Here is a 26,026-nt window from a genome sequence, read left to right as displayed (position 1 = left end):
AATGCAGAAACCTTTCCATGCTGACCTGTGGGTGCTCACAGACAGTGATCAGTAGAGGAAGAATGGAGGACAAATGTAGAGATTATATTGTCCTCTCTGTTCTAACACAAGATTCATTGGTGTCTCTTTTATCTAAAGAATGATTTGGCACCAATGGTAGCAGTCGTGGGTCCTTGTTGTCGAGCTGACAGCCTTCTTGTTGTTTTTACTAAGCAGTCATTTTGTTCTTCATCCTCTTCCACCTCCCGGGGCTCAGTGTGATTCCTGTGTAGGTTTTACCTCCTGCTTCTGGGTATATGCACATGATGTAGCTCAGCATATCTGCCTCTAGCATGGACATGAGAATGCCTGTAGGGGTGACGAGTGGCCAAGTATGTGTTCACTGTATCATTAGGCAGTCCAGCTTCCTCTGCGCAACCCTGAGAGTTGATACAGTGCAAACAACAACAGAAAACTTAACAAACCCGCATTTAAAAAGACTAGATTAGGCACTGTAGTTAAAATATATATATATATATATATATATATATATAGTGTTCTTTCTTTGCCCCAATACACCAGATGTTTGTCTACTGAGTGAAGCAGGTTGGTATTTACACCATGAGAGGAACTCAGCACCAATGCATGCTCACCATTTACTTGTGTGTGCTTATCTGTCTGCACTGTGTTCTGCTTTAGTCAGAATGTAAATAGCAGTGAAAGGCTGGTCAGTGGCAGGTATGTCTTTTGTGGCCACCTTACAGGCATTATTTCCTATTCCGTTATCTTCCCATTCTTTCCTAGAAAATGGAAATAGAATGTATTGCTTAGGGCATAAGATCCAAAGATGGGTCACTGCAGGGACAATTATGACCTTCTGACCTTTTCAGTATTGGTTTCCCAATGATTCTGTTTTAATTCTTAGGCCTGTATGAACCACAATTGAGACTGTAAAGGCAAGAAGCCACTTGGTCTTGTATTTCCCTTACAGGTCACATGGGGCTGGGTGTACACAAAAAGACCCAACTTACTACAGACTTTTCTGTTTCTTAGAAGTAGTCTTTTCTAGCTGGCTTCAACTTGCCTCAAGACTCTGAGGTTGCAATGGGAGCTACCATTTTCCCCACAGGCTTTCGTAAGGAGTGGGATAGGCCCTTCAGAGACCACAGGCTTACTACACGAGCTTTAAGTTGACTGTCTCTGTCTTTAGCAGCCACAGTGCTGCATGGTAGCTGCCTTCACACAAGATCCCGAGGAGACACTAACCTGGTCTGTCAGGGCTAAGTTTAGGGCTAGTATGTCTCCTAATGCAGACCTCAATTCTGCACTGGAAACACAAGGCTTGGAATAAAACTTGTGGTCCCTGCATCATAGCACCAGATGAAGAGAGGGCACATCCAATGAAGGTTTCCGGATGTTCAAAGGCAGGGCATCTGTAACTGGACAGTAGGACACTGTTCACCAAATCCTGAACTGGACTCGTCTTGTGTTACAGATTGTTGCTCTTAATAAGACCAAGGAACGGATGCGTCCGTACCACACCCATCAAGAGGAGGAGGATCCGGACATCAAGAAGATTAAGAAGGTAGGAGAGAGGAGGCTTCTGGGAGCATGGTGATCACTTGTCTGCTCTGTGGTGGTGACTTTTCTCTTGCGTTCCCCAGCTGGGAACTGCCTTGGTGTTTCTGGTAATGGCGCTTACACTGTCCCTTCAAGGGAACTGTCCTCCATTCAAGGATACCCTTGGGATACACACTGGTCTGGATTTCACGCTCAGCCTGAGATTTCTTTCCAGTTCTAGAACTTCCCTCTTGGACCCTGGGAAGAATGCCACAAATGTGCTTTGAGACAGCAGTGTTCTCTATTGGGTAACTCTGCTACTGTTGAAACTCCTGATTTTGTCACATTCATAGTTGGGAAGAAGTTTTATTTCCATAATCAATAATTATTCCCTGCTAGCTATAACAAAACTTTAATCATATGTTGCTCAAAATTTGGAATAGACTCTTTGGGCTGAGCCGAACATTTTAAATTTTTATGAAATAAAAAAGTAAAATAAAACTTATTTCTTTAGCATTACATCAAATAAAAAGCATTTATTTGAACCTGGTTTATAACATTGTATTCCAAGATTAATGCTGTTGCTTTTTTTTATATAATATGCAGTTACATGTAAACAAAGATATTAATAATATCCAATTTTCAGCCTTGTTGTAGAAGCTGATCTGTTAGCAAATTAATAAAGCAGCTATTTATTGTTCATCAGGGGACAGCTGCCAAAGTGAAAGATTTTATTTAATACAAATGTTAATTGTGCATTTTCCAAAACTACTTCTACTAAAGAAGCGAATAATAAAAGAAAAATGCACAATTTTGAACCTTTGTGATTCTCTGAAGAAGCAACTTTAAACCTTTTTTTGAACTTGTTAGTAGATTCCAAAATTAACTTTATTAATTTTTTGTGTCCCAAATCAAATAAATATGCTTACAAATGAACCATGGATCTCCTCTAATCTTGGTGAAATGTAGCCTTTTAACTTTAAGAGATCACAACTCAAAATTGCTTATAATTCACAAAAATGTTCTTTAGAATTCTCAAAATAGTATGCATAGAACTTTGTACAATTCTATTAAGATGTGAAATGTGCTTAATTTCTCTTGGTTGAGCATAGCAGCCTTAATAGCCACATGGACACTGGTGATGTACTGTCAGAATGTGAAGGCAGATGGCAACATCTAAAGTGTTGCAAAATTAAATGCATGATATATGTCACGTGCATGAAAGAGATATAAAAAGGAATGTTAAACAGATAATGGTTGTATTCAGGGGATCAGATAGGGAATTAAAGCTTTTATGAATCTGTGACTCTGGAATATGCCTCTTTGCTGAATCTGCCATCTCTAAAGTGTCACATCCTAATTATCTATCCTGTAACTTTTATATTTAGAGAGGACTTCTTGTTTGGGGGTCCATTCTGAGGAAACAGAGGATTGGAGTTTTGAGTTCAGCCTGCTGGTTAATAAACAGGGATTCTGGTGTTTCACAGTTCCTCGGACGCTTAAGAGATACTCAGCAAATGTTTGTTGACTGATAAAACCACACATCTAGTGTACTTTCCCAGATTTGTCATCAAATCTGATGTTTCCCCATCATGTTCTAGAAATTCAGATCCATCTCAAGGGCTATATGATGTTTCTATAAAAGAAAATTTATATTAAATTATTATTTTAAGTTATTCGTCATTGCAAATGGCTAGTATATGTCGTGCCCACATGGCTGCTAAGAGTTTAAGGAACTCCAAGGATGTCCTGTAAAAGGACTGGCTCCACTTGCAGCTTTCCCAGTCATGTAGCTCATCTGCAACCTCAGATTATTCACGCACAGGAGTGATTGGAACAGCTGATTTCAATACTTAATTTTAGGCTTAAATAAGCAAAGCAAAACAAAATGTAGCATCAACAAATAAATACACTTAGCTGGTTTAAAATGGGCAAAGTAGTTGGATAGACTCCTATTCAAAGATGTTTCACAAGTGATCAGCAAGCACATAGAAAGGTCACCAATCATTGGAGAAGTACAAATCAAAACCACAATGAGCCAGAACCTCACACTCATTAGACAGCTACTGTAAACAAAACCAAGAAGAGAATGACACATTTTGGCAAGGATATGGAGAAACTGGGACAATAGTGTGATGTGGATTGTAAAATTAAATAGACCTCAGTGAAATTCAATACAGCATTTTTCAGCAATTCCATTTCTGGGTGTATTTCAGAAGAAATGACAACATGATCTGGATCTTGAGAAGATATTGGCATAGCCATGTGCATAGCAATACTATTCATAACAGTCAAGGACAGGAGCAACCATACACCCACCAGAGATGAATAGGATAAATGTATAATGAGGTATCAAAGCACAGAAATCCTGGCACCTGCTTCAACATGGGTGAACCTGGAAGACATTATATTAAATGAAATTAGTAACAGAAAGGTGAATAGTGGAAGAATCCATGTAAACAATATTTCTAAGGTAGTTACATTCATAGAAACAGAAGTAGACTGGTGGTCTCCAGAACCTGAGAGAAGTATCTATGGAGTTGTTCATTAACAGATAGAGAGTTTCAATGTGATAGAATAGAGATCTTGCAAATTGTTGAAAATCAAAACTATGAATACCCCAACACTACTGAACTGTGTAGATGGAAGTCATGAAAATGGGGCTGTAGAGAGGACTCACTAGTGAAGAGCTCTTATTGCTCCTGCAGAGGACCAGGACTGGTTCCCAGCACCAACATGCTGGCTCACAAACGTTGTAGCTCCAGTCCCAGGGGATGCAAAGTCCTCTTTTGGCTTCTGTGGGCTCCTCAGGATACATGTTATGCATACATAAATTCATACACTCACATACAAACAAACAAACAAAAACAATAAATTATTTTCTAAAAGGCATGTCTGGGTATATAGCTCAATTGTAGAATACTTGCTAGCATGTGTAAGATCCTGAGGTCAATCTTTTGCACTTAAAAATGTATTAAGATGATAAATTTTATATTACCTTTTAGCCACAAATAAAAAATATAGCATTCTTTATTATTAAAAGCAAACCTTTAATTATTATTTAAATATATTCGCTAAGTTTTGAAATATTAGCTAAGTAGTAGAATGTTCTAGAGTCTGCATGAATAACCCTAATGCATTTAAGCTATTGAAGACATTTGTGAACCTCAGAAAAAGATAAAATGTTTAAAATCATTTTTTTCCTATTGTTTGGGGAAAACTTGCCATTGTTCATTGCACTGAAGAATGAAATGCATCATCACGTCATCCTAAGGGTGGCATTTATATGGCTCATGAGGTAAACACTTGGTTCTTGCTTCCCGTTTCAGAAATCAGGTCTCATCTCCCATGTCTGGTTCCCCCCCTTCCTCGCTGTGTAGGTTCAGAGCTTCATGAGAGGATGGCTGTGTAGGAGGAAGTGGAAGACCATCGTGCAGGACTACATTTGTTCTCCCCATGCAGAGAGCATGAGGAAGAGAAACCAGATTGTGTTCACAATGGTGGAGGCTGAGACGGAGTATGTGCACCAGCTCTACATTCTGGTGAACGGTTTCCTCAGGCCCCTGCGCATGGCAGCCAGCTCCAAGAAGCCACCCATTAGCCACGATGATGTCAGCAGCATTTTTCTCAACAGGTTTGCCTTCGCACTAATGAAGAGTTTGGGAAGAACTCATTAGTATTTCTTGAAAATGTCCCTCCTGTAGTCTGAAAAGATTAGGTCTTGCAGATTCATCCTTGTGGATCTCCTGTTAAGAGTAAGGAAGGGATCCTCAAACAGCACTGTTAGTCCATATTTGCATTTCTCCACCATCTTGACGGCTCATTTTCTCAGTGTCTCTGCTTCACATTTGCGTTATTGTCACTGCATTGGGGTGTGCATGTGTGGAAGATACTCTCTCTTACAAGCTGAAGGAGACGGAGTGATTGATGGGTGTTTGTGTGCAATTTACACAGAGGTGTTTTGGGAAGCATACAAACTAAGATGTCCCAAGGGCCCTTGTTGAATTTATGTCTGCAGTAAGTATTTGCAGTGACCTTTTCGCTGAGGATCGGCTAGGGGACAAAGCAGAAAAATTCCTGCCTTTGTGACATTTATATCTTGATGTAAGAACAGAAATGGGCAGAGAATACATGAAAATATGTAGTAGATTATCTGGTGATCTGTGTTGTGGAGAAAAATAAGTCAAGGGAAGAGGCAGAGGAAGGCAGGATTGGTGTTTTCCTGAAATTCTGACTACACTACTTATTTGTTTTTGAGTAGGCAATATACTGACATGATTCAAAAGTCAAAACAGTGTGTGTGGTGTGTGTGTGTGTGTGTGTGTGTGTGTGTGTGTGTGTTACTTTGAAGTTGCTCTCCCTCAGTATCCCTCAAGCAGTGCAGTTAGCATTTTGACCAGTTATCCAAGCACGTGTGGGTGAGGTGTGTGTAGGAGCATGAGCTACAACCTCCTAGTGGGCATCCAAGTGTGTGGCCCTTGGTCTTAGGCAGCCCTGATGAGTTGTTTCCACAGGATTGGTGAACGCTGTTTACCTTCCGAATGTGAATGCTAGGGCTCTTGATTAGAAGCTGAGATAACAGCTCTACATGCAGACCAGCCAGTGTTTACTGCCTCGGTCCTAGGTGAAGAAGGGGTACATTTTCAATGGGTGGCCATACACCGTATTTGCTGTCCTAGGTGAAGAAGTGAAGGTGTGCATTTTCAATGGGTGGCCATACACAGTGTTTGCTGTCCTGGCTGGGGTTTAGATCCCCTTGTCTTTGAAATGAAGCCCAGGCAGGCCAATTATCTTGAATTTCAGCAGAGCTTAGACTTAAGAAAATGTATTGCTCCCAATTATGTACATTTGTTTCACTTGTTTTCTTAACCCAGGCACCAAAATAGAAAGGTAACTGCACCAGTTTGCTAGATTTCAATGAAGAAAACAGCAGTCCCTCTCTCAATAGAGGAAATCCTTCGCTTAGAATGTGTCGGAAGGTTGGGGGCGTAAAGCTCTCCTGGAAATGTTGAGCACCAGACCACAACATGATCCAGAAGCTAATACAGAGCTTCCTAACCATCTGACTTTGGGGTTCATCTTTGTTTACTTTGGATTTCTGAGGCTAAAAGAGAAATTGCTGCCGGAGGCAGGCTCGTAGTCCATGCTATTACGGAGTATACAGTTTGGAGGGCCTATGAGGCCGATAGGTCATGTATAAGCTTATGTTGGGCTCCTCACAGAACAGATAACTTATGTTTCTGAACGGTATTGTTTTTCTAATTTTTTTTATAGTGAAACAATCATGTTCCTTCATGAAATATTCCATCAAGGACTAAAGGCAAGGCTGGCAAACTGGCCTACTTTGGTTTTAGGTAAGTCACTCTTGAAGGATGTAGATTCTTGCTGAATAGAAGAGTATACTATGTGTTATTCAGCCTTGACTATGTAAACTTCACTGTTGGCACTCAGACGCTGGGAATCCATCTTGCTGTACTAGGCCACATCTCAGGAGTTACCTGGGGATGCTTTTCCTTGGTCTGTCACAGGTAGTGTGTGGTTGAAGTCACATTATTATTCTGCAGGGTGAATGCTACCCAATATGTCCCCTAGGCAGGACAAGTAGAGCCCTGAAGCATATGGTGCTGGGAGGTACTTTTTATAGTAACTCACCAAGCACTAGGGAAATAGCCATGCTTCCTTCTCTTTTCCAGCTGATCTATTTGATATTTTGCTGCCCATGCTGAACATTTACCAAGAATTTGTGCGTAATCACCAGTACAGCCTCCAAGTACTTGCCAACTGTAAGCAAAACAGAGATTTTGACAAGCTCTTAAAGCAGTACGAAGCCAACCCAGCCTGTGAGGGAAGGATGCTGGAGACGTTCTTGACCTACCCAATGTTTCAGGTAAATCACTTGGAACGCACCTTCTAAGTCCTTGGATCTAGCCCAGTGTTGCCAACCATATGCCATCAATTATTTGCCCTGCGTATATAAAAAACTGGGTGCTTTGGCAGTTTGGATATTTTCCTAGTGCTAGGGATTGAACCCAGTGCTTTGAGCATGCTAGGCAAGCACTCTACCCATGAGCTACTTCTCCAGCCCAGAAAGCAGGTATCTTTTGAGGCAAATAATTCAGGAATGATTTTTTTTTTTAAGCACCAAATTCTCTTTATAGAATGGTTCCACACAGACCTCTTTCATGGAGTCTCCACCTCCAGCATGTTTAAAAATATTATTAGGCTCACAGAAATAGGATTCTGTGCAGATACACTAGTTTATGCTGGTTATGCAAAAGGTTCCCGGGGGGACTGGAGAGGCTGCTAGGAAGTCTCTCTCTTTTCAACCCTTCTTCTCTGGCTGCTGCAGGTTTACTGTTGCGTTTCTTTTGGCTGGAGCTTTGGAGAACAAAACAAGGCCTTCTTAATCCCACAGGCTGTGGAGACCCCAGAGCCAGAAGGCTCTGGCTAGACCTGGATGTTGTGGGGCCTGGTCATGTGGCCCTTCTTAAGGCAGGCTGTACCTTAATGTTCTCTCTTGGGGACTATGGAGGCCCACAGCGGGAAGCACGTGTGTGCTCTTTCCTGCCTTCAGGGCTCTTTCCTGAAGTGCCCTATGGTGAGGGAGTCCCACAGAGCCCATGGAGTTGCCTATTCTTTTGGAAACTGTGGATTCTGTTCTCTTGGAAAGGCATTGAGTGTTCCTGTTGTGGAATTTATGGGGCTTTTGGGGAGGCCTCCAAATTGTCATGTGTTAAAGTGATTCTTCTGATCATGTGTGTTATAGTTACTGGGGAGCACTTTGTCCTCTCGGCAGGCAGCCTTGACCCTGGATAACCATTTTGGAACCTCAGAGAGGAAAGAAAATTTCTGTGGTCCATAACTGTTTGTCTTAAGGTTTGTCAGTACGGTTTGGAACCTTGGAAGTGGCAGGGGTAGTTCAGTAAGAATTTTAAAAACCCAAAGGTTGCATTTGAAAACACTTAATTATTGAAACTTTGTAAGAGTTTTTATATATATATATGTATATATATATGTGTATATATATATATGTATACATGTTATATATATGTGTATATATATGCAAATAAGATACATACATATGGTATTATATATATTAAATGGTTTTAAAAACCAAAATGCTGCATTTGAAAGCATTTAACTGTAGTGAAAGTTAATATAATAATGTTTTATACACACACGTACATACAAACACATACATACACATACATATATATGAAACACTGAGCTATTTTGCTTGAATTCTTTCCCTCTCTGAGGAATTATTTCACAATAACATATAGAATTTCAGGTCTTAGTGACAGTGAAGTGCTTCATGTATACATTGCTCTTCTGTGAACCTATTTGCATTTTCAGATGTGACTTCTAGGTTAGGATTCAGTACTAAACTGCATCCATGTTAGGTGGACACAAATTAAAGGCTTATGAATCTCCTGATACTCAGAGTTTCTTCCATATACTTTATAATTCCCCAAGGCGTGTTCCTCTCAGGGTTTTAAATGGAAGCACTTTACCTGAGCTCTGGACAGAGCACTCCAGTGCAGTTGAATGCAGAGCCTTGGAGGGACCTTCCACCACCCTCCTCTCCCTTCATCCTGCAAAGGTTAAGCCCAGTAACCATGACTAATCATTTGATTAGCAAATTTGGATTTGGAAGCATTCCCATCATGCTCGAGAAGAGCTTGGAGCCTGGAGTCTTGGTGGGACCTGTTGTCTTACTTAGCCTTCTCTCATTGTAACTGTCACAATGCTCAGGGGCAGCTGACCTCTGGTTATTTCCAAGTACTTCGGGTCTCTGACACAAGTAAACAGCTCAAGTTTGGGTAAGCACACCATATTGTAAAGAGTCTAGGGTTATCTAGAACTTCATCCTCAGCCCCAGACTGTGGTAGCTCTAAATCCTAAAATTTTGTTGAGGAATCTGATATTGAGAATCTTTGACTTCTTCTGTGGTGAGGTGGACCAAAGCTCATGCTCTTGAGGTCTATTTTTCTGGAAGTATCTTGAAACTTGTATAATTCAGCCAGAATTACTCCATTTTCAAGAGATGAACAGGTGAAATTTTTTTTGAATAATCCAAGAAGAGAAATTATTAGAGATTACTGCCCATGGTCCATGGTTTTCTTGTAGTCTGTCCTTGGGTTTCTTCTCTTGGGATCTCACCAAGAGAAACCATCTGAAACAATTAGAAATATTCTTTCCAAAAACTTGAAAGTTTTTATTTTTTACTGGGCTTCTCCAATCCTAGTGTTCCTTGGCTACTGGGTGAAGAAGCCATGATGGTATTTGCTCCCTAAGAGGATCTGGGACGTAGCTTCTTTCCTTGCATACACCGAACTGCAGTAGTCCTTTCATGCCTTGACTTTGTTCCTTGGTTGTGCTAGACACACCCCTATGTTCTGGCAACAGTGGAAGATGTGACCCTCCTTTACACTGCCAGAGGACCTCTGGCCCAAACTTTTTCATGAGCTTAAATATGGAGGCAGAGACTGGTGCTGGGACAAAGGGAGGAGCAGAGAGGATTAGAGTTGGGAGGTTTTAGCCTGGAGCTTTTTATGGTGAAAGAGAGAAGGTGACTAAATGATACTATTATGTCCCCCTTTTGTGTTGAGGACTTAGCCCAAGACCTCATACATACCAAGCAAATTTTCTGCTTCAGGTCTCCTGACTTTTTTTGTCAAGGCAGTGAATTCCTTGAACTATCAAAACAAGGAGAGATTATAGAATTGAGAGGATACTAGTCAGACCTAGTAAGTCCTATTGTTACCAAACAATTTGTTATAGAAATAAAAGAGAGAGCCATTAAATTTTTTATTTAGCAAACACAGTGTCTTGGTTAGTACTGTTTGAGCTCTCTTCTGGTGCTCATCTGCTTACTTGAGTGTGCCCGTGTTGAAAGTCCATAGGTAAGCCAATCATAACATCTGCTCCAAGAACAATGCTGTGAGATGCACTCCAAAAAGTGGTCACTCGCTGTTCCATCCAGCTATTAAGTAAAGCAGGAGAGTAAGCCAATTAAGGTCTATGACGTGACAAGGATCTATTCCTTTATTGAAAGTAGAAATATGATTCATTTCAATATCTGCTGTGATTGTTAGATGCTTTTTGGAAACTGCAGCGAGTTCTTGACACCACAGACACATTCTTTGCAGAGTCACTTCTCAGCAGAGCCTCCTTTGCCTACTTTCATCAAGAGCTAGCATTTGTTTGTTCCTGTAGCAGCAGCGAGGAGAAGGGGCCAGTTACTGAATTCAGCTCCATTCATTTGAATCTTAGCCAGAGAACTCTTTAAAATAGATCTAACTGATGGAGGAGCATGAAGCTATCTACTAAACATAGTTTTATGGGGTTTCAGTGCATAGTAAGTAGTGAGGCCCTCCCACTCCTGACACTTGTTAGGAAAAATTGGGCATATTAGCTGTTGATTGCTTGATTTTCTGTGGAAGGACTTTTAGCATAGTTTTAACCATGTAGGATGATGCCAAAAAAAAGAGGGTTTTTCATAAGCACCTAGATCCCTGGAGTCTTTTCCAGGTGGACTAGTATTAAAAGATGTTTTGGTGAGACGTTTATAGAATAGAAGCAGAAATCTTCCTTTGTCCATCCTACAGTGAAAAGTCTCATATTTCCTACCCTTCTCTGACCAAGGGATCTGCCTGTGTTTCCTAAGAACCAGAGTTGACCATTGAGCTGCCGTCAATGCCTGTGCTAACAGAGACCGTTGTCTATATAAATGCAAAAAGAGATGCACTCATGAGTGAACATAAGATAGCCCCATGATGGTCACACAAGTGATGAGCAGAGGCTTATCTACAGATAGGGCCACCATCTCTAAGGGCAGAGGGAAGGCCTCCACACAGAACTCTGGGAAGCTGCTTTTCCGTCCTGTTCTTAGAGGTTCTTTCAAGTGCAGATGAAAACCAAGGACCCTAGATTCCAGCGGCTGCCACTTCCTGGGAGGTCTACCTTAGATAAGTTACTGGACCTCATTGTAGTCTATTTCCTCACTTCCCAAGTGGAGAACTTGCTTAGCTAGAGGAGTGGACATGTCCACAAAGCTCAGAGCTCTCCCTGGTCCACAGAAAAGGGTGTGATGGGAGTGGCCGTTCACACACACTCTTCTTAAACCTAACTCCCTGCTTTCTAAGGGGCTGTTTTGTGAGCACAAGAGAGAGAAAGGTTTGTTGAGTCTCTGTAACTTGAGTTAAATCTCTTCTCTGGCTTACTAGAGGTCTTGTATGGCTGGTGAGGTTTTGCCGTTTACAGAAACTGTTTCTAATGTAAACACAAATAAACAGCCCAGTTAACCAATACTTTCACTGCTACAGGGTGACGTTGGACAAATCAGGGTCAGAGTATCCCTCCTGATTCCAAACGTTAAAGAGAGCGTTGTCAGGACTGTCAAGTTTTAAATAAGCATATGAACAGACAGCATGTCTTTAAAAGTAGATTCAAATGACTCGATGGCAGCCATGTTTGTTTCCCTATGACTTGGGTCTGCAGAAGCCTTGATTCAAAAATGCATGCTTGTGTACAAACTTAAATAATGACTCCTTTATTCTAGGTTTCTTCCTTTATGATCAATTTTTCTTGCATTTTTTGGTTTAGGTTTTGGTGTATGAGGTTTGAAGCATACCTCATGTTTATGCATGCCTTTAAAAAGCTGTAAAATCATCAGAATTATAAGGGTAGGGATGACCTATCTGAGGATAATGGCCAGGTAGAGAGGGCCCCCTGTCACCCACCTGCCCCTCGTGTTCACCCTCACCTGTGAATGTGTTTAGATTCCCAGGTATATCATCACGCTGCATGAACTCCTGGCTCACACCCCCCATGAACATGTGGAGAGGAAAAGTCTGGAGTTCGCTAAGTCAAAGCTGGAGGAACTGTCCAGGTATGCAGAGAACTTGTGGAAAGGGTTTAGAGTTGGGGGAGAGACAGTGTGGTAGCTTTCTCTGGAAGCCAGGGCTATGCGGATCTCAAGGGAGAGGAAGCAAATGTTAGATCCAACATTTTTTGCTTAATCGCAGAGTGAAAGAGATGGTACTAAATTACTATGTGCATTCACTTTAGCCAAGAAAAATGTCTTTGGAAAGTTCTCATAGCACATGAATTTACATAGTTGAGATCAGGAATATTAAGTGGTTAAGTTTGCAAATATTTTCTGTCTTGTCATCAATAATAGAAAAACGACTTTCTGTTGCATTTTGTATTCAAATTTATTGAGAAGCTGGAGAACAGGCAGGTTGTCATCAATGCTATTCGGATTAAATGGGACAGTAGTGTAGCAGTCTCTTAGTGCGTGTCCTCAAGGAGTAACTCATCAATGTTAAGGAAGGGAGCCATTTGTAGGATGCTGGGCTCTTTACTGTTGCATCCAAAGCCATCTTTGCCACTCACTGATGGCTGGTCTGCTTACCTTTCACACCGAGCTCACACAGTGTGGCCTTGCTTTGGGCTGTGACTGGCTGAAGCCCAGAGGTCAGTCTTAGCTTACTGTCTCAGTTAGATCCATTCCTACCAGCATCTCAGGTAGTTCTCTTTCCCCATCTGTTAGAGCAGTAACTACTGTCTCCTCCTCTTTCTTGTCCCCATTGTGTTGACAGAGTGATGCATGATGAAGTCAGCGACACGGAGAACATACGGAAAAACCTCGCCATTGAGAGGATGATCGTGGAGGGCTGCGACATTTTGCTGGACACCAGCCAAACTTTCATCCGACAAGGTAAGACCTGCTGATCCGACCCTCTACTTATGAGATCTGCGTGTCTGTCACAGTATCTCTGGCAGATCCAGGGACTCGTTCTGAAGTAGGCCTGCGTGTTTGGTGCAGTTCATTCAGGACACTCCTGTGGCCTTGACCAAGGCTGTGGTTGAGGCCCACTTCTGTGCTATTTCTTTTCAGGGGACATGAAAAACAGCAACACAATAATAGTAAATCACGGGTGCCACAGTAAATCACACTCTGGCTGGACTCTCCTCCTCAGTGGACCGGACATTCTCTACAGCTCCAAGGAGGACAGGTCGGTCTGGCCAATTGGAAGAGCAGTGCCAGGTGATGATGCCAATCAGGCAAAGGCTCAGGAGAAAGTGGCATTCCTCAAAACTCTTGCACATAAGAGCAGGGACAATGTCCAAAGTCAAAACAGCGGACTATCGTTCTCTTTTCCCATTCTCACTTCCTGAGTCAGTGTCATGTGATGTCACATGATATGATATGATCCAATCAGTAGCTCCAGTTACCAGACGGAGTGGTTCCTGCTAGACTTTGGAGATAGTGTTGCTGTTCTGTGTGTGCTGTGAGGGGCAACACCTGATAATTAAGCTTTTGAAGAGATGAAGCTGTATCACAAGTGTTGGAGAAGAAACAGCCTGACGATGCAGATCCCCCCTCAGCCCTTATTGCAAAGCGCAAGAAGTTAGCTACGCCCCAAGATGCTTCCAAGTGCTTAGGTATCTTGGGGGAGGAGAGCATGCTCTGTGAGCTGGATCTGAGCAATCAATATGCTACATATCTTTATAGTTTTGAAATGAGTATGGATCGAAACATAAATTTGGAACTTGAATTAATCATTAATACTGCTTCTAGCCTTGGTGTGCCAACACTATTTGAAGCTATTACTGTTGCCTTTCATAATATGCTGCTTAAAATATTTTTTTACCTCATCAAATAAGATATTATGCAGTCCACATTATTATTATTATTATTTGCTTAGAGTACACACCATTCTGTTTTCTGTTATTTATTTTTGAAGAGAGACACAACAAATATGCTATAGTTGGGAAGCATATTTTAGAAATTATTGCTTTTCCGTTTTTGACATCACATACTAACTGTTTTTAAGGTAATAGCAAACTGAATACAGTATTGCCAGCACCAGGCCTTTCGGATTTCTGTCCTACTGCCCTGTGCACACTGTGTCCCTATGGTGACTGACTTTCTGCCTCACGGTCCATTGCCTGCCTGTGCCTTCAATGGTGCTGTCTACCTGGGAGTGGAGGCTCTACCCTGTCTCTTTCGTGCCTATGAAAGGTCTGCATGGCCTAGCAAGCTCAGATCAGATAACAAGTCTTGAGTTTCCAAGAGAGTTACCTTCTCTGTTTCCAAGGCACTTTGCTTGGGAGCAGGGAGTCTGTGCTTTTGTGTGCAGTATCTATCTGTATGCTTCCCTCTCCCAGGAACTGCAAGGTCTGAAAGGTTCCAGACTTCTCTGTGCCTCACCTTGTCTAGTATTAAAGCTACTGGGAAATGGGGCATTCAGGTAGACTGAATAATTTGTTGATTGAAGTTGTGATTGTAAGCTATTTATTTTATATTTTTCTTGTACTTGGGGTTCTCTAAAATGTCTCATAATTGACATGTACTTTGGATCTAATAATGGATGGAAACCTCCCTGTAACTTGCATACAGTTTCTGAAGGTACTTTTGATCTAGCAGTATTATTACTCACAAGCACTCATTGTATTTATAAAACTTAGATTTCTTTGAGTCTGACACCCCCCCACACACACCTACATACACACACATACACACAAGGAATGAGACATGTTTGAGGGTCACATGTATTGAACAAGTCACATTTTTTTTATTACACTCTTAGAAGTAAAAAATCATCTCCTGCTTCTCCCTTGAAGCCATGTCTGAATGTTACTTATTCTGTTGTATGTCACATAGCTAAGGCAGGGTCAGCCGTGACTGCCCTGGATATTACTATTGTGGCAAGGTCTGTGGAGTCAGTTGCTTCACAATCTTGCTGTGTGTTTAGTCTGTTTAGGGGTTATTCAATAAAGGTTGTTTCTAAACATTAGAATTTCACCTAAAGTTAGAAAATAATTGGTTATAATTGGAAGGTGTGTACTGTTTTTCTTTAATTTTTCCTATTAACACTTTTACTAAATATTCTTAGTGGGCTTTAACACCCGCAAAACACATTTTTAACAGTATTACTCATTAAACTACAAGGGTTTTTATTTCCCACTAAACTGACTACAATGTATCTCTAATGGTGTTCTAGTATTTTTATTGACTACTCCGATGGGTGATATAAGGTTTATTTCAGTATATAGGTGTTTGCATATGCACAGGTCAGCGTTCAACTTCATATGATTTCCAAGAAAAATCAATCCCCCAGGTCCTCAGTAAGGTCTCCCTAGAGTAAGATGTACAGCAGAGAGCATGAGGGCTTTACCATCTCAGATACCAAGCTCCAGGCCTAAAGATGCTATTCATACACTCATTGGTGAGCAGAATTCAGAACAGAGGCATTGGCCAGTCTTAGAGGCCATTCTATGGGCATTCATAGTGGAAGGGTAAGAAGAAGCTCTCCACAGTTGACCTCAATCATTAGATACCCAGGATATGGGATGCTGAGGACTGAGGCACAGTAGTGGTCTAATAGAAAGGGTTCGGTAATCACTTCTGTAATACCAATTATTTATCTAATTTACATTAACTAGAGAGGAATCATTTCTGAAAGTCACATGGCCATATTGAAATATGTCAAACAAAAGATGAATTGTGACAAAAACAACTTAGGACACATTTTTCAAGCATTTTATTTTATAAACCGAAGAGTCTTGAGATTGCTTGCTTTTAGTTTTAGTTGACTAGATCTCCATCCTCATCTAACATAGATAGTCTCCTGTTCGGTGAACAGTTAGAGTTTAACATATTAGTGTATGGTTGCCAAGGAAACTTTCTTTTAAACCTCAAAGCTGAAATTCACAATAATTGCTAATAGATGTGCTAACCATAAATTTTGTAATTTTTAACTTAGAAATTACTTAAATTGCTTTTAAATGTGCCAATGAACACATTATTTTAGAGTTTGCACTGCCTTGGTTACAGATTTTTTGAAAATGGACTTGTGAACCCCATTTGTTCACCAAGACACTGGGGTCCCTTTTCATTCAGCTCTGACTAACCTGACCTCTTGAGTTAGAGAGCCTGGGGTGTAGGTGACACCATCCCTGTCCTAGTCCCCCACCCCACCATTGCTTGCAAATTCCAGTTTTTATGTTGTTAAATCTACTGCATTGTCTGACTATGTGTGACCTTATGAGAGTTACTTAAACTCAAGCTTCAGTTTCCCCGTTTGTAAAATGCAGGAGGGGTTTAACTCCATCTCCCAAGTCCCATGACATCCAAGCCTTTGCCTCAAAATTACTTGCTCATAGACTTTCTAACCTTCCTGCCTTCTGTGGTCTCCACACCTCCTCTCCTTCTCCAGTTTAAATCTTTGCCACATGAGCTGTCTGTCAGCTTGTCCTACCCACCTCGCCCCTCCCAGTTACTTTCCTCTTGTCCAACCCTTCCCTGGAGTCGAGCCTTCTCCTGGCCCTTTGTTCCCACTCCCACTCCCTCCCCCAGGACTGCTTCCTTGCTATTCTTTAAGCCCAGCATTACTGCCTACTTTCCGTCTGTCATGCATCCCACTTAATCACTCACCTAAATAGATGATGTGAGATCAGGACATGGAGTGTTGTTGGGTCCTGTATGCCTTCCCAGCTCTGTTAGTGGGAAGATACGATTTGGAACACTTATATGTTAATGTTAATCTTGTGGGTTTTGAGACTCACATAGTTTTATTGTCTTAGGTATATATTTTTTAAATAAAAAAGTATTTTTTCACTTATACAACCAATCTGTGCTTGCTTTAATAAAAAAAAAAAAAACAATATGAAGAAAGTCAGAAAACAAGAAGGAAAAACAAGGTTGTTTCCCTGAGTGATACCACTAATAGCATTTAAGGATTGACTCTGCACTTTGTGGGCTCATGGGAGCCTGTGCAGGGCTGCACAAGGTGGTGGAATAAACAGATACGACTTGCTGCAGTGACTTCAGAGGTTAGGACAAAGGTGTTTGCAATAATCTTGGTACTTTGTGGTTGATATTTAATCGACTGGAAATTTCTTTTCAGGTGCGGATGTCTCTATTAGCGTATAGTCTACAAGTGGTTGGAGGCATTCTCCAATATTATTTAAATACTGTGGAAGTCTGTGCTTCTCTCACACTAAATAGACCATAGCTCTGCTCTTGAGGTGGCTTGCTCTCCATTTAGGTTTCACAAATACATCTTATCCACACACTTTTGCTTTTCTCTTTTATTAGCATATATTAGTTGTACAGAATGGGGTTCATTGTTTCACACCTAATTTAAATACAATTTTAAATAGCTTTCCTTTAAGATAGTCCTTAATTAAATTGCATTGAATTATATAATTTATGAACTTTTATAGTATGCATGTATTACACCATCTATTTTTAACATGCAAAGTAAACTATTAATATCCTTTGTATTTTGTTTGCTTCAGGAAGTATAAATTCTACTTACTTTGATCAAACTATCATAGTATCTATAATTATACAATTTATAAATATACCCAATCAGATCATAAATGGTGTCAATGCTTCGAATTTTATCTGACATATATTTTCAAGTTTATGTTCCATTTTACAGATGAAGAATCAAGTCAAAATCATTTCATATCAATGCTAGGAACAGTTTGTCCCTTAAAATACAGCACATTGTTTCCTCAGCTAGAGTAGAGGAGATTCGTTTGTTCCGATGGCACAACAAATATGTCCTTGGTATTTCAGGAAACAGATCCTTGTGTTTGTTGCCAAGGGCATGGTCCTCACCAGAGTTTTAATTCCTCACTGTTCTTCACTTTTGTGATCACCAGGTTCTCTTATCCAAGTACCTTCTGTCGAGAGGGGGAGACTCAGTAAGGTCCGCCTGGGCTCCCTGTCTCTGAAAAAGGAAGGCGAGAGACAATGTTTCTTATTCACAAAGCACTTTCTGATTTGTACACGAAGTTCAGGAGGAAAGCTACATTTGCTCAAGGTATGAGCCTTCCATGGCAATTTCATTTATTTTCTCAGCACTGAAGAGGCACTGAGGTTAATTTGATTCTGACTTCCCAGTTATTGTCATGAAACAGATTGCTGTGACCGTACAGGGAGGAGTGGTGTGTACCTAGGAGCTCTGGCAGTTATTTTGTCCTCATTTGGATTCAAGGCAATAGAAATTTATGTCAAGTGTGCTTCACCATAAAGAATTATTAAAATCAAAATCTAGGCAAAATTATTATCACTTGACAACTACTGGGCCATAGATATCTTGTCCAGTCACTATAGTGTACTGGTAAAATATTTGGCAACTGCTATTTTATCTCACTGTGGGTCAGGAGCAGTGAGCTTAAAGCTTAGTATCTGTTCTTATTGACATTTTATGTGCACACAACCACTCACACCTGTAGCTTCTTTCACCCCAAAAATCACATATGTGAATAGTCAGGATAGAAAGAACGTGACCCAAGGAACCCCAAATGTCTCCTATCTGACATTTCTCAGGAAAAGTTTGCTCACTTGTTATTTATTTATCTTCTATTGTTGCTTAGAAACAGTATTCACTTGGCCAGTGAGATGGCTCAACAGATAAAGGTTCCTGTCACCAAGCCATATGATTTGAATTCAATTCCTAGTGCTCACATGGTAGGAGGGAACAGATTTCCACCACTTTCTTCCAACTCACATGTACAGTAGCATTGCCCCATGCATGTGGACATACGCACACACACACACACACACACACACACACACACACACACACATACACATGATACAAAAAGTATAAAACCGGTTTTTAAACTATTATTCACCCCATGACAATGGCCTTCTACTTTCTAAGATACTTCCTGGCTGGCTGGCTAGTTCAGTCCTGAGCTTGGCTGTGGTTGCTCTCTGAAGTTACTGTGGTACCATATACTCTCCCATTGTTGGGTTTAATAAATGTTATCAACAATGGGGGTAAGAGTGGAAGAGTGGGAAGAATTTAATTAAAGTTAAATGTTTTACATTTACTTGTTCTGTTTAGTTTCGAACTCTGTGAAAAATTATTTATGATGCAGAACTGCAAACTTCCCAAGTTGCACAAGACCACAAACCTCTTCATCTCTAATCTATTTGATTCCAGACAGGTGGGGTTCTCTCCCTCGTTCAGTGTACGTTGATCGAGGAGCCTGATGCAAGCGACGATGACTGTAAGTGATGTCTCATCTCTTGGAACAGAATAAAATAGGAAACTTCTGTAGATAGTCATCTTATGGAGCTAAGGAGGGCTGTCTGTAGCGGCAGAATTGATGCCAGGGAAAATTTGCTAGAGCTGTTCATCTATTTTACCCATGAGCCTTGTTGATAAACCATCTGTGAGAACTAAGGTTCTGCAGAGTTACCTCATGGTAGTGCCTTTTCACAGGCAGGCCAAGAAGAAAGGGGGTTTGAGTTAAATCAGGACTTCTATATATGATAGAAACAAAAATAAACGCAGGCCAGGAGGATTAGTGTTGAGATGTCCTCTGCCCTCAGATCTCTCCGCCATTCTGCAAGCTCCAGAAGCACGTTGCTGAAAAGAGAGGCTGGATTCAAATGCATGTGGGTCCTGAGTTATAAGGCTAGATGGGAGGAGCCATTGCTCATGTCTCTTGCACTAACATGTAATCGTTTGGTTTATGTGTACTGAAGCCAAAGGTTCTGGCCACATGTTTGGACATCTGGATTTTAAAATAGTAGTGGAGCCTCCTGATGCTGCCTCTTTCACCGTGGTCTTGTTAGCACCTTCGCGCCAGGAGAAAGCTGCATGGATGAGCGACATCAGTCAGGTAACGAGTAAATTTTTTTTTTAAACAAATTTTCAGCATAAATATTTAGTGAGGATTTCTAGATTAATGTGTGCCTCTAAGTTGCTGGGCTTACTGGCACCATTGATTCACAGGCTGTTGGGCTGTTAGCCTTTTGTTGTTCTTTCTTTGTTAATGTTTACTTAAAATACAGTAAATACGATCAGTGCTTTGCTCAGCCATCATCAGAGAAGCTTCCTCCTGCAGCAGATGAGAGCAAATACAGAGACCCACACCCAGATATTGTATAAATAGTGAGAGACGTTGGAACACTCAGCTCTAAATCAAATCCCTACACTCAGGGCTCAGGGAATCCAATGGAAAAGGAGGCAGAAAGAGTGTAAGAGCCAGGAGAGATGGAGGACACCAAGAATTCAAGGCCCTCTGCATCAACATGAACAAGGCTCATATGAACTCATAGAGACTTGCAGAATGCACAGGGCCTGGATGGGTCTGCACCAGGTCCTCTGCATATCCATTATGGCTTCCAGTTTAGTGTTTTATGGGATGCCTGAGAGAATGAGTAAGTGGGTCTGTTTCTTAAGCTTTCTCTTGGACTCTTTTCCTTCTGTTTATCTGTTTTGTCTAAGTCTGATGTTAGGTTTGGTTCTATAGTACTATATTTTATTATTTTTAAAAATGTAATTGTGTTGTAGTTCCCATGCCCTCTATCCTAGCTGCAGCTCTATTGAGCAGAATTGTTCAACAGAACAATGTTGAAATTTTCCTGTTAGTGATTTCTTTTCCAGTAACTCCAATGGTATTTTTTGCTTGTCTATTTCTGAAGTAGAAAAATGATGAGGGACACAGAAGCAGCTAACAAGGGCGGTGGTAAAATCTGCAAAGTAAAGAACCCAAGGAGACAGTGTCTGTAGGATGAAACTGGGAAACAACTTCCTGCATTTTGTGTAGAAGAAAATGAGGGAGCTAGATGACTTGCTCTTCCTGGATCTGTGAGGCTCAGGCAGGAAACCGAGGCATTTATCCTGGCAGTGATGTCACATGGATAGATGTCAAGCTAGTTACAGCTGGACTTGATTCATGCCCCATATGGATTCTGGCTCCATTTTCCAATGTGGGGGAAAGGGTTATTATAAGACAGGAGGGTTGTTTGAATCTAAGGATTCCAGACCAACCTTTGCAATTAAGCAAGAAATCATTTCTAAAGTGATTGGTTAATTGATAAGATCTTTAATTAGTATCCAGTGTTTACTTCCAAAAAGTTATCATTTGAAGAAGACTAGGAAAAATGGCAAAGGCATTCCTTGTTTTCTGAGGAATTCATAGTAATTTCTTCATAAGATGTGAATGGAAGCATGTATTAAAATCATGTGTTCGACTCCTTAAACTTTTGGTTTTATTGCTTAAAACAGTTTTCTAGCTCCACTCTCATTTGGCTTCACTGTGCAGGTCAGAAATGTGGGGTTAGGAAACCCACCTTTGTCAAAGTTGTGCAGCTGCTTGGAGTTGGTACTCAGACCTCAGGCAGATCTTCCTGTTGGTAGTAAACACCCTGTGTGGGCTACCTGTCTACCCCTCAGACTGCTGTAATGGTGGGTAAACTATCTCCTTTTTAGCTCCCAAATGGATAAAAATATGAGATCTTCTTTAATTTTTTTTTGAGCAAAATCACCTTCCTATAATGGTTAATTATCACTTTTATTACATCTAACCTGCATTAATACTACACTAAGCCTTTCCAATTTGTAAAGAATCTATGATCCTATTAAATTCTGGATCATTCATTGGTTATTCAAAGATTTACTGAGGAATTGCCATATGCATCCAGGCCTTGTTCAGATACAGGCATATGGTAATAGGACTGACTGACTCTTATGGCAGAAAAGACTCGCTGAGTGCCCATAATTCCATAGCATTGTGAAGCCAAAAAAGCATAAAAAGATGGAAAAGAGGAAGAATAACCAGATGTTTTCCCAGCTGCTTCAATCTTCTTTTTATTGTGTAACCAGGGCACCTAAGGTTCCAAGTTAATCATCATAGTGTCCAGCCTTCCTCACAGTGCCTAGTGGGACATGTGGGGAAAACCCTAGAGCACAGGAGTGAGTCCATGCTTGGTCTTTTAGAGGATGGGCTTTTGCCTGCCACAAGCATTCAAGTGAGATCTTCTTTCTACTTAGACTATGGTTCGAGGCAAAAGTGTTCAACTTCCTCCTTATTCTTCCAGGTGCAATGGCGAGTGTGATCCTTAGTACAAAACAATGCTAGATTGTATCAGTGGTTAAAGGGCATTACTAGAAAGTTATAGCTCTTTGGGTAGAAATGAAATTAACACAGAAAATGACTGTCTTCAACGATGCCTGTCATCATGTGACCTTACAGTTTTATTCTTTCAGAGAATATATTTATGCAGTGTTACTATGCCAAGTGCTATTCTAGGCCACTGTGACATAAAATAAGAAAAAGAGGAGACAGCAACAAGAACTTTCCTTATATTGATAGCATTCCTTATTAAGAACACACACACACACACACACACACACACACACACACGCACGCACGCACGCACGCACGCACGCATGCACGCATGCACGCACGCACGCACGCATGCACGCTCGCATGTGCCCCAGTGTTTAAACAAAACACTTAAAAAAATCAAGTGTAGTGAATGGGAATAGCACATGGACATGAGATGAAGTGAAAGTCATTCCCACAGGAGGAAGTGGTGATTGCAAGGACTCTAAAGCAAGAGAACGCTGTGTTTTAGGGACTACCATGAAAGCCAGTGCGACCAGACTGCAAAGCATGGTCCTAGTAAGATGTCATAGGGCCAGATCAGGGATTCAGTCCTCAGCAGGGGAAAGGTTTTAATTTGTACTTCAAGTCAGATGAATGCTATTAAGGGAGTTGAGCACATGGATTATGACATTTAATTTAGGCCTTGGAAGGTCACTACAGGTATCATGGAGAGAGCAGACTGAGCTGGACAGCCAGCTGGCACAGAGTGGTAAAGGAGAATGCTCTTACAGACCAGAAAGACTCACACAGCCTGGCAGCAATGGAGCTGGGCGTAGGGCATCTGCTTTGTGTTCATTCTGAAGGAGGGGCCAGTGGGGTTTTATCATGGAAGAGAGAGGAAATGATAAGTCAGGTAATAGGAGGGTCTATGGCCTAAGCAAACACAGGAATTGACTTGTCAATAACTGAGATGGGAAGGCTGCTGGGGCAAGATTTTCTGGATGAATGTGGGCTTACTTTCAAATATGTTGAGTCTGTGAAGACCAAGAGATATTTGAGAGGAGTCAAGTAAGCAGGGCACATGGGATTTTGGGCTTTAGGAGAGATGCCCAGGTGGGGAATCTACATCATTCAGGTGCTATAAGTCTATGCTGAGACTGTTGAAATCACAAGAGAAAATGGATAGGTGTGAGAAGATGGTCCTGCCCTGAAAGAGAAGCCAGAAGGAACAGCAGAGATGTCCAAGAAAGAGCCACTAGCATAGTAGAAGGATGGCAGTGGTTTGGTGGCATCCTGGAAGCCAACTGAAGAAAGCATGCAAGGAGGAGGGAGGAGTCTTGTGTGAAGTTCTGCTGCAACTAGTTAGGGCTGTGAGTGATCTGAGATGTCTTTTAATCTTGGTGTAGAGTTTGAAAGACAAATAGTAGGTACTGAATGCTCTGTTACTGATTGAGTCCAACCTACAGTCTACATGCCTGGTTATATCTCAGTTGGACTCATGCTTCGCCCAAACATCACATGAACATTCATAGAATTTGTTAGCCTCACAAGTATAGCTGAACATATTTATTATTAACTGAAGAGCCTACCACATGCTTGAAAAAGTTCTCTTTAATATTTGCTTGTTTATGTGGGAAAACATGGCCACAAAGATGAACTAGAAATATTCCCATCATGCAGCACACCAAGACGTTTACTGAAGATGTTTACCAAGATGTTTACTGAAGTGTTTTCTACACGTTACTTATGTTAGTATTACTAAGGAACTTTGTTCAAATGCAGCATTGAGAATCTAAATCCTAGATGACATTTGAAATGCCCTAGACTTAACAAGCTCTTTAGATCACTTCTTCCTATATATTACAGAATTTCTGTCCCAAAGAATGAACTCATTCCATCTCCAAAGACCCTAAAATTCATTCAAACATGATTTTATGGTTTGGCTTCAGTGAATTATTATTTTTTTATTATTTTTGCCTCATTTAATTCTATATTCTTATATTTCCACATCTATTTTTAATAGCTGTGTGTGCACACATAACACATATATATCCTATCACATTAATTTACCACTTTTATAGCTTTTCTTCAATCTGCTGAGTATTGAGTATGTGTGCTGTTTCCCAGTAATGTGCTGCTAACTCTGGGAGGAGATCTCTCCCCACTTCCAGGTCCTCCCCTGCTACACTCCCCACAAAGACTGTAAGGTTGGCATAAAGGCCACGATCATTTTAATGATTTTAGTTAATGATTCGTGCTTGGCCGCAGTTCACATTTCCTTCAGGAAGTATTTAAGTCAGCTGTAGAAAGGAATGAGGGTATAGGCAGAGTACCTGCCTCCTATGTGTGATTTCTTGGTTCAATGTCCAATATTCCCCATCCCCCCAAAACCAAGGCATTATTCTTTGTGCCATGAGTACCATCCCATCACTGTGTCCTGTCAAATGCTAACCCTGACATGTTACCATGTCTTCCAGTTTAATGGAAAATTGGGTTTTGCCTTCCAGTCATTCTACATCTTTGTAGTTACTCAAGAGATTAACGTTTCCAGCCATGTCTACTTCTTCCTTGTTTATACCAATGGAATGTTAATTCATTAGAACTATCTTTACAGACCAGGGAGACTAACATCTTCTTTCAATTCAGATTATGAATATTGTTTTGTCTTTTGCATGACGACATCTTAGTTTTCCCGGGGCTTGATTTGAAGGTACAATGCTAGGCTCTCGTGTGGCGCTTGTCACTCATGGGTCTTTTTTAAGACAGTCAAGCAGATCCCCAGAAGGGAGCTGGTCCCACTGTCACAGAAGGAACTCTACAAAATCCAAGACTTGCAGTTTTGCCAGGTCTCTGTGCCCAAAGCTGTAATTTTAAGGAGGAACAATTACTTGAATGATTAATTACACCTCTAGTTACACCAGTAAAGCCATAATTAAAGGTTGGCACCTCCAACAAAACATGCAAATAGCTAATGGTCTCAACCAATAATTCTTTCCCCTTTCTTCATCTATTTATAGAGAAGGACTTGAGGCAAAGAGCTGACCATTCATTCAGTGTGGCATGCTCATTGCTGCCTGTCTTCCTCACATGCATAATGGAGCATTGAACAGATTTTGAAGTAATTATGAAAATTAACTAAAATGCAGAATTAAAATTCTCCCAACTTTTTGTCTTGGGCAGAAACTCTACATTTTGGGCCAAAGTTTAGACAAATTTTTCTATGTAGAAAATTTGTAGTATACTGGTCATGCTGCCCTTAAAATAGCTACACTGAAATCAATTTTGTACTTTAACATAAAAATGGTGAATTCAAAGAACAGTGGGATCAAATATTTCTTCCTACTACCTGTAAGCATTGAGACTCCAAAACAATGTGATGACACAGTATCCCACAGTAGATAGACCATTGACCTGTGGACAGAACCTGCAAACCCAAAGCAAAACCCGTTAACACTTCTCCAAACCCATCATCATCTAAACCCGTCATGCATAGGCTATCCATAGCCATCAACATATACATGTCCTGTTTTTGTTTGTTTTGTTTTGTGAATGGACCTATTTTCACATAGATCCTAGTTAAGGGCTGATTGAGGACAAGCAAGATGGCTCA

At 40.9% G+C, this 26,026-nt stretch overlaps 1 protein-coding gene across 4 annotated transcripts in view; it reads left to right on the top strand.

Moving 5' to 3' along the window:
* The window catches only part of Rasgrf2 (Ras protein specific guanine nucleotide releasing factor 2), a 232,163-nt gene that overhangs the window by 85,791 nt on the left and 120,346 nt on the right, over positions 1 to 26,026 (top strand). For all 4 annotated transcript variants that reach the window (XM_031359985.1, XM_031359984.1, XM_031359983.1 and 1 more), the window contains exons 4-12: positions 1,475 to 1,564; positions 4,920 to 5,173; positions 6,814 to 6,893; positions 7,233 to 7,426; positions 12,324 to 12,433; positions 13,146 to 13,264; positions 18,226 to 18,386; positions 19,518 to 19,584; positions 20,066 to 20,202. In XM_031359985.1, coding sequence (XP_031215845.1) covers positions 1,475 to 1,564; positions 4,920 to 5,173; positions 6,814 to 6,893; positions 7,233 to 7,426; positions 12,324 to 12,433; positions 13,146 to 13,264; positions 18,226 to 18,386; positions 19,518 to 19,584; positions 20,066 to 20,202 — 1,212 coding nt within the window. The remainder of the gene's footprint in view (positions 1 to 1,474; positions 1,565 to 4,919; positions 5,174 to 6,813; positions 6,894 to 7,232; positions 7,427 to 12,323; positions 12,434 to 13,145; positions 13,265 to 18,225; positions 18,387 to 19,517; positions 19,585 to 20,065; positions 20,203 to 26,026) is intronic.

This window comes from Mastomys coucha, unplaced genomic scaffold (assembly GCF_008632895.1).
Source record: "Mastomys coucha isolate ucsf_1 unplaced genomic scaffold, UCSF_Mcou_1 pScaffold8, whole genome shotgun sequence".
Taxonomy (NCBI): Eukaryota; Metazoa; Chordata; class Mammalia; order Rodentia; family Muridae; genus Mastomys; species Mastomys coucha.
The sequence above is the reverse complement of the archived record's forward strand: the minus strand, read 5'-3'. Positions and strand labels throughout refer to the sequence as shown.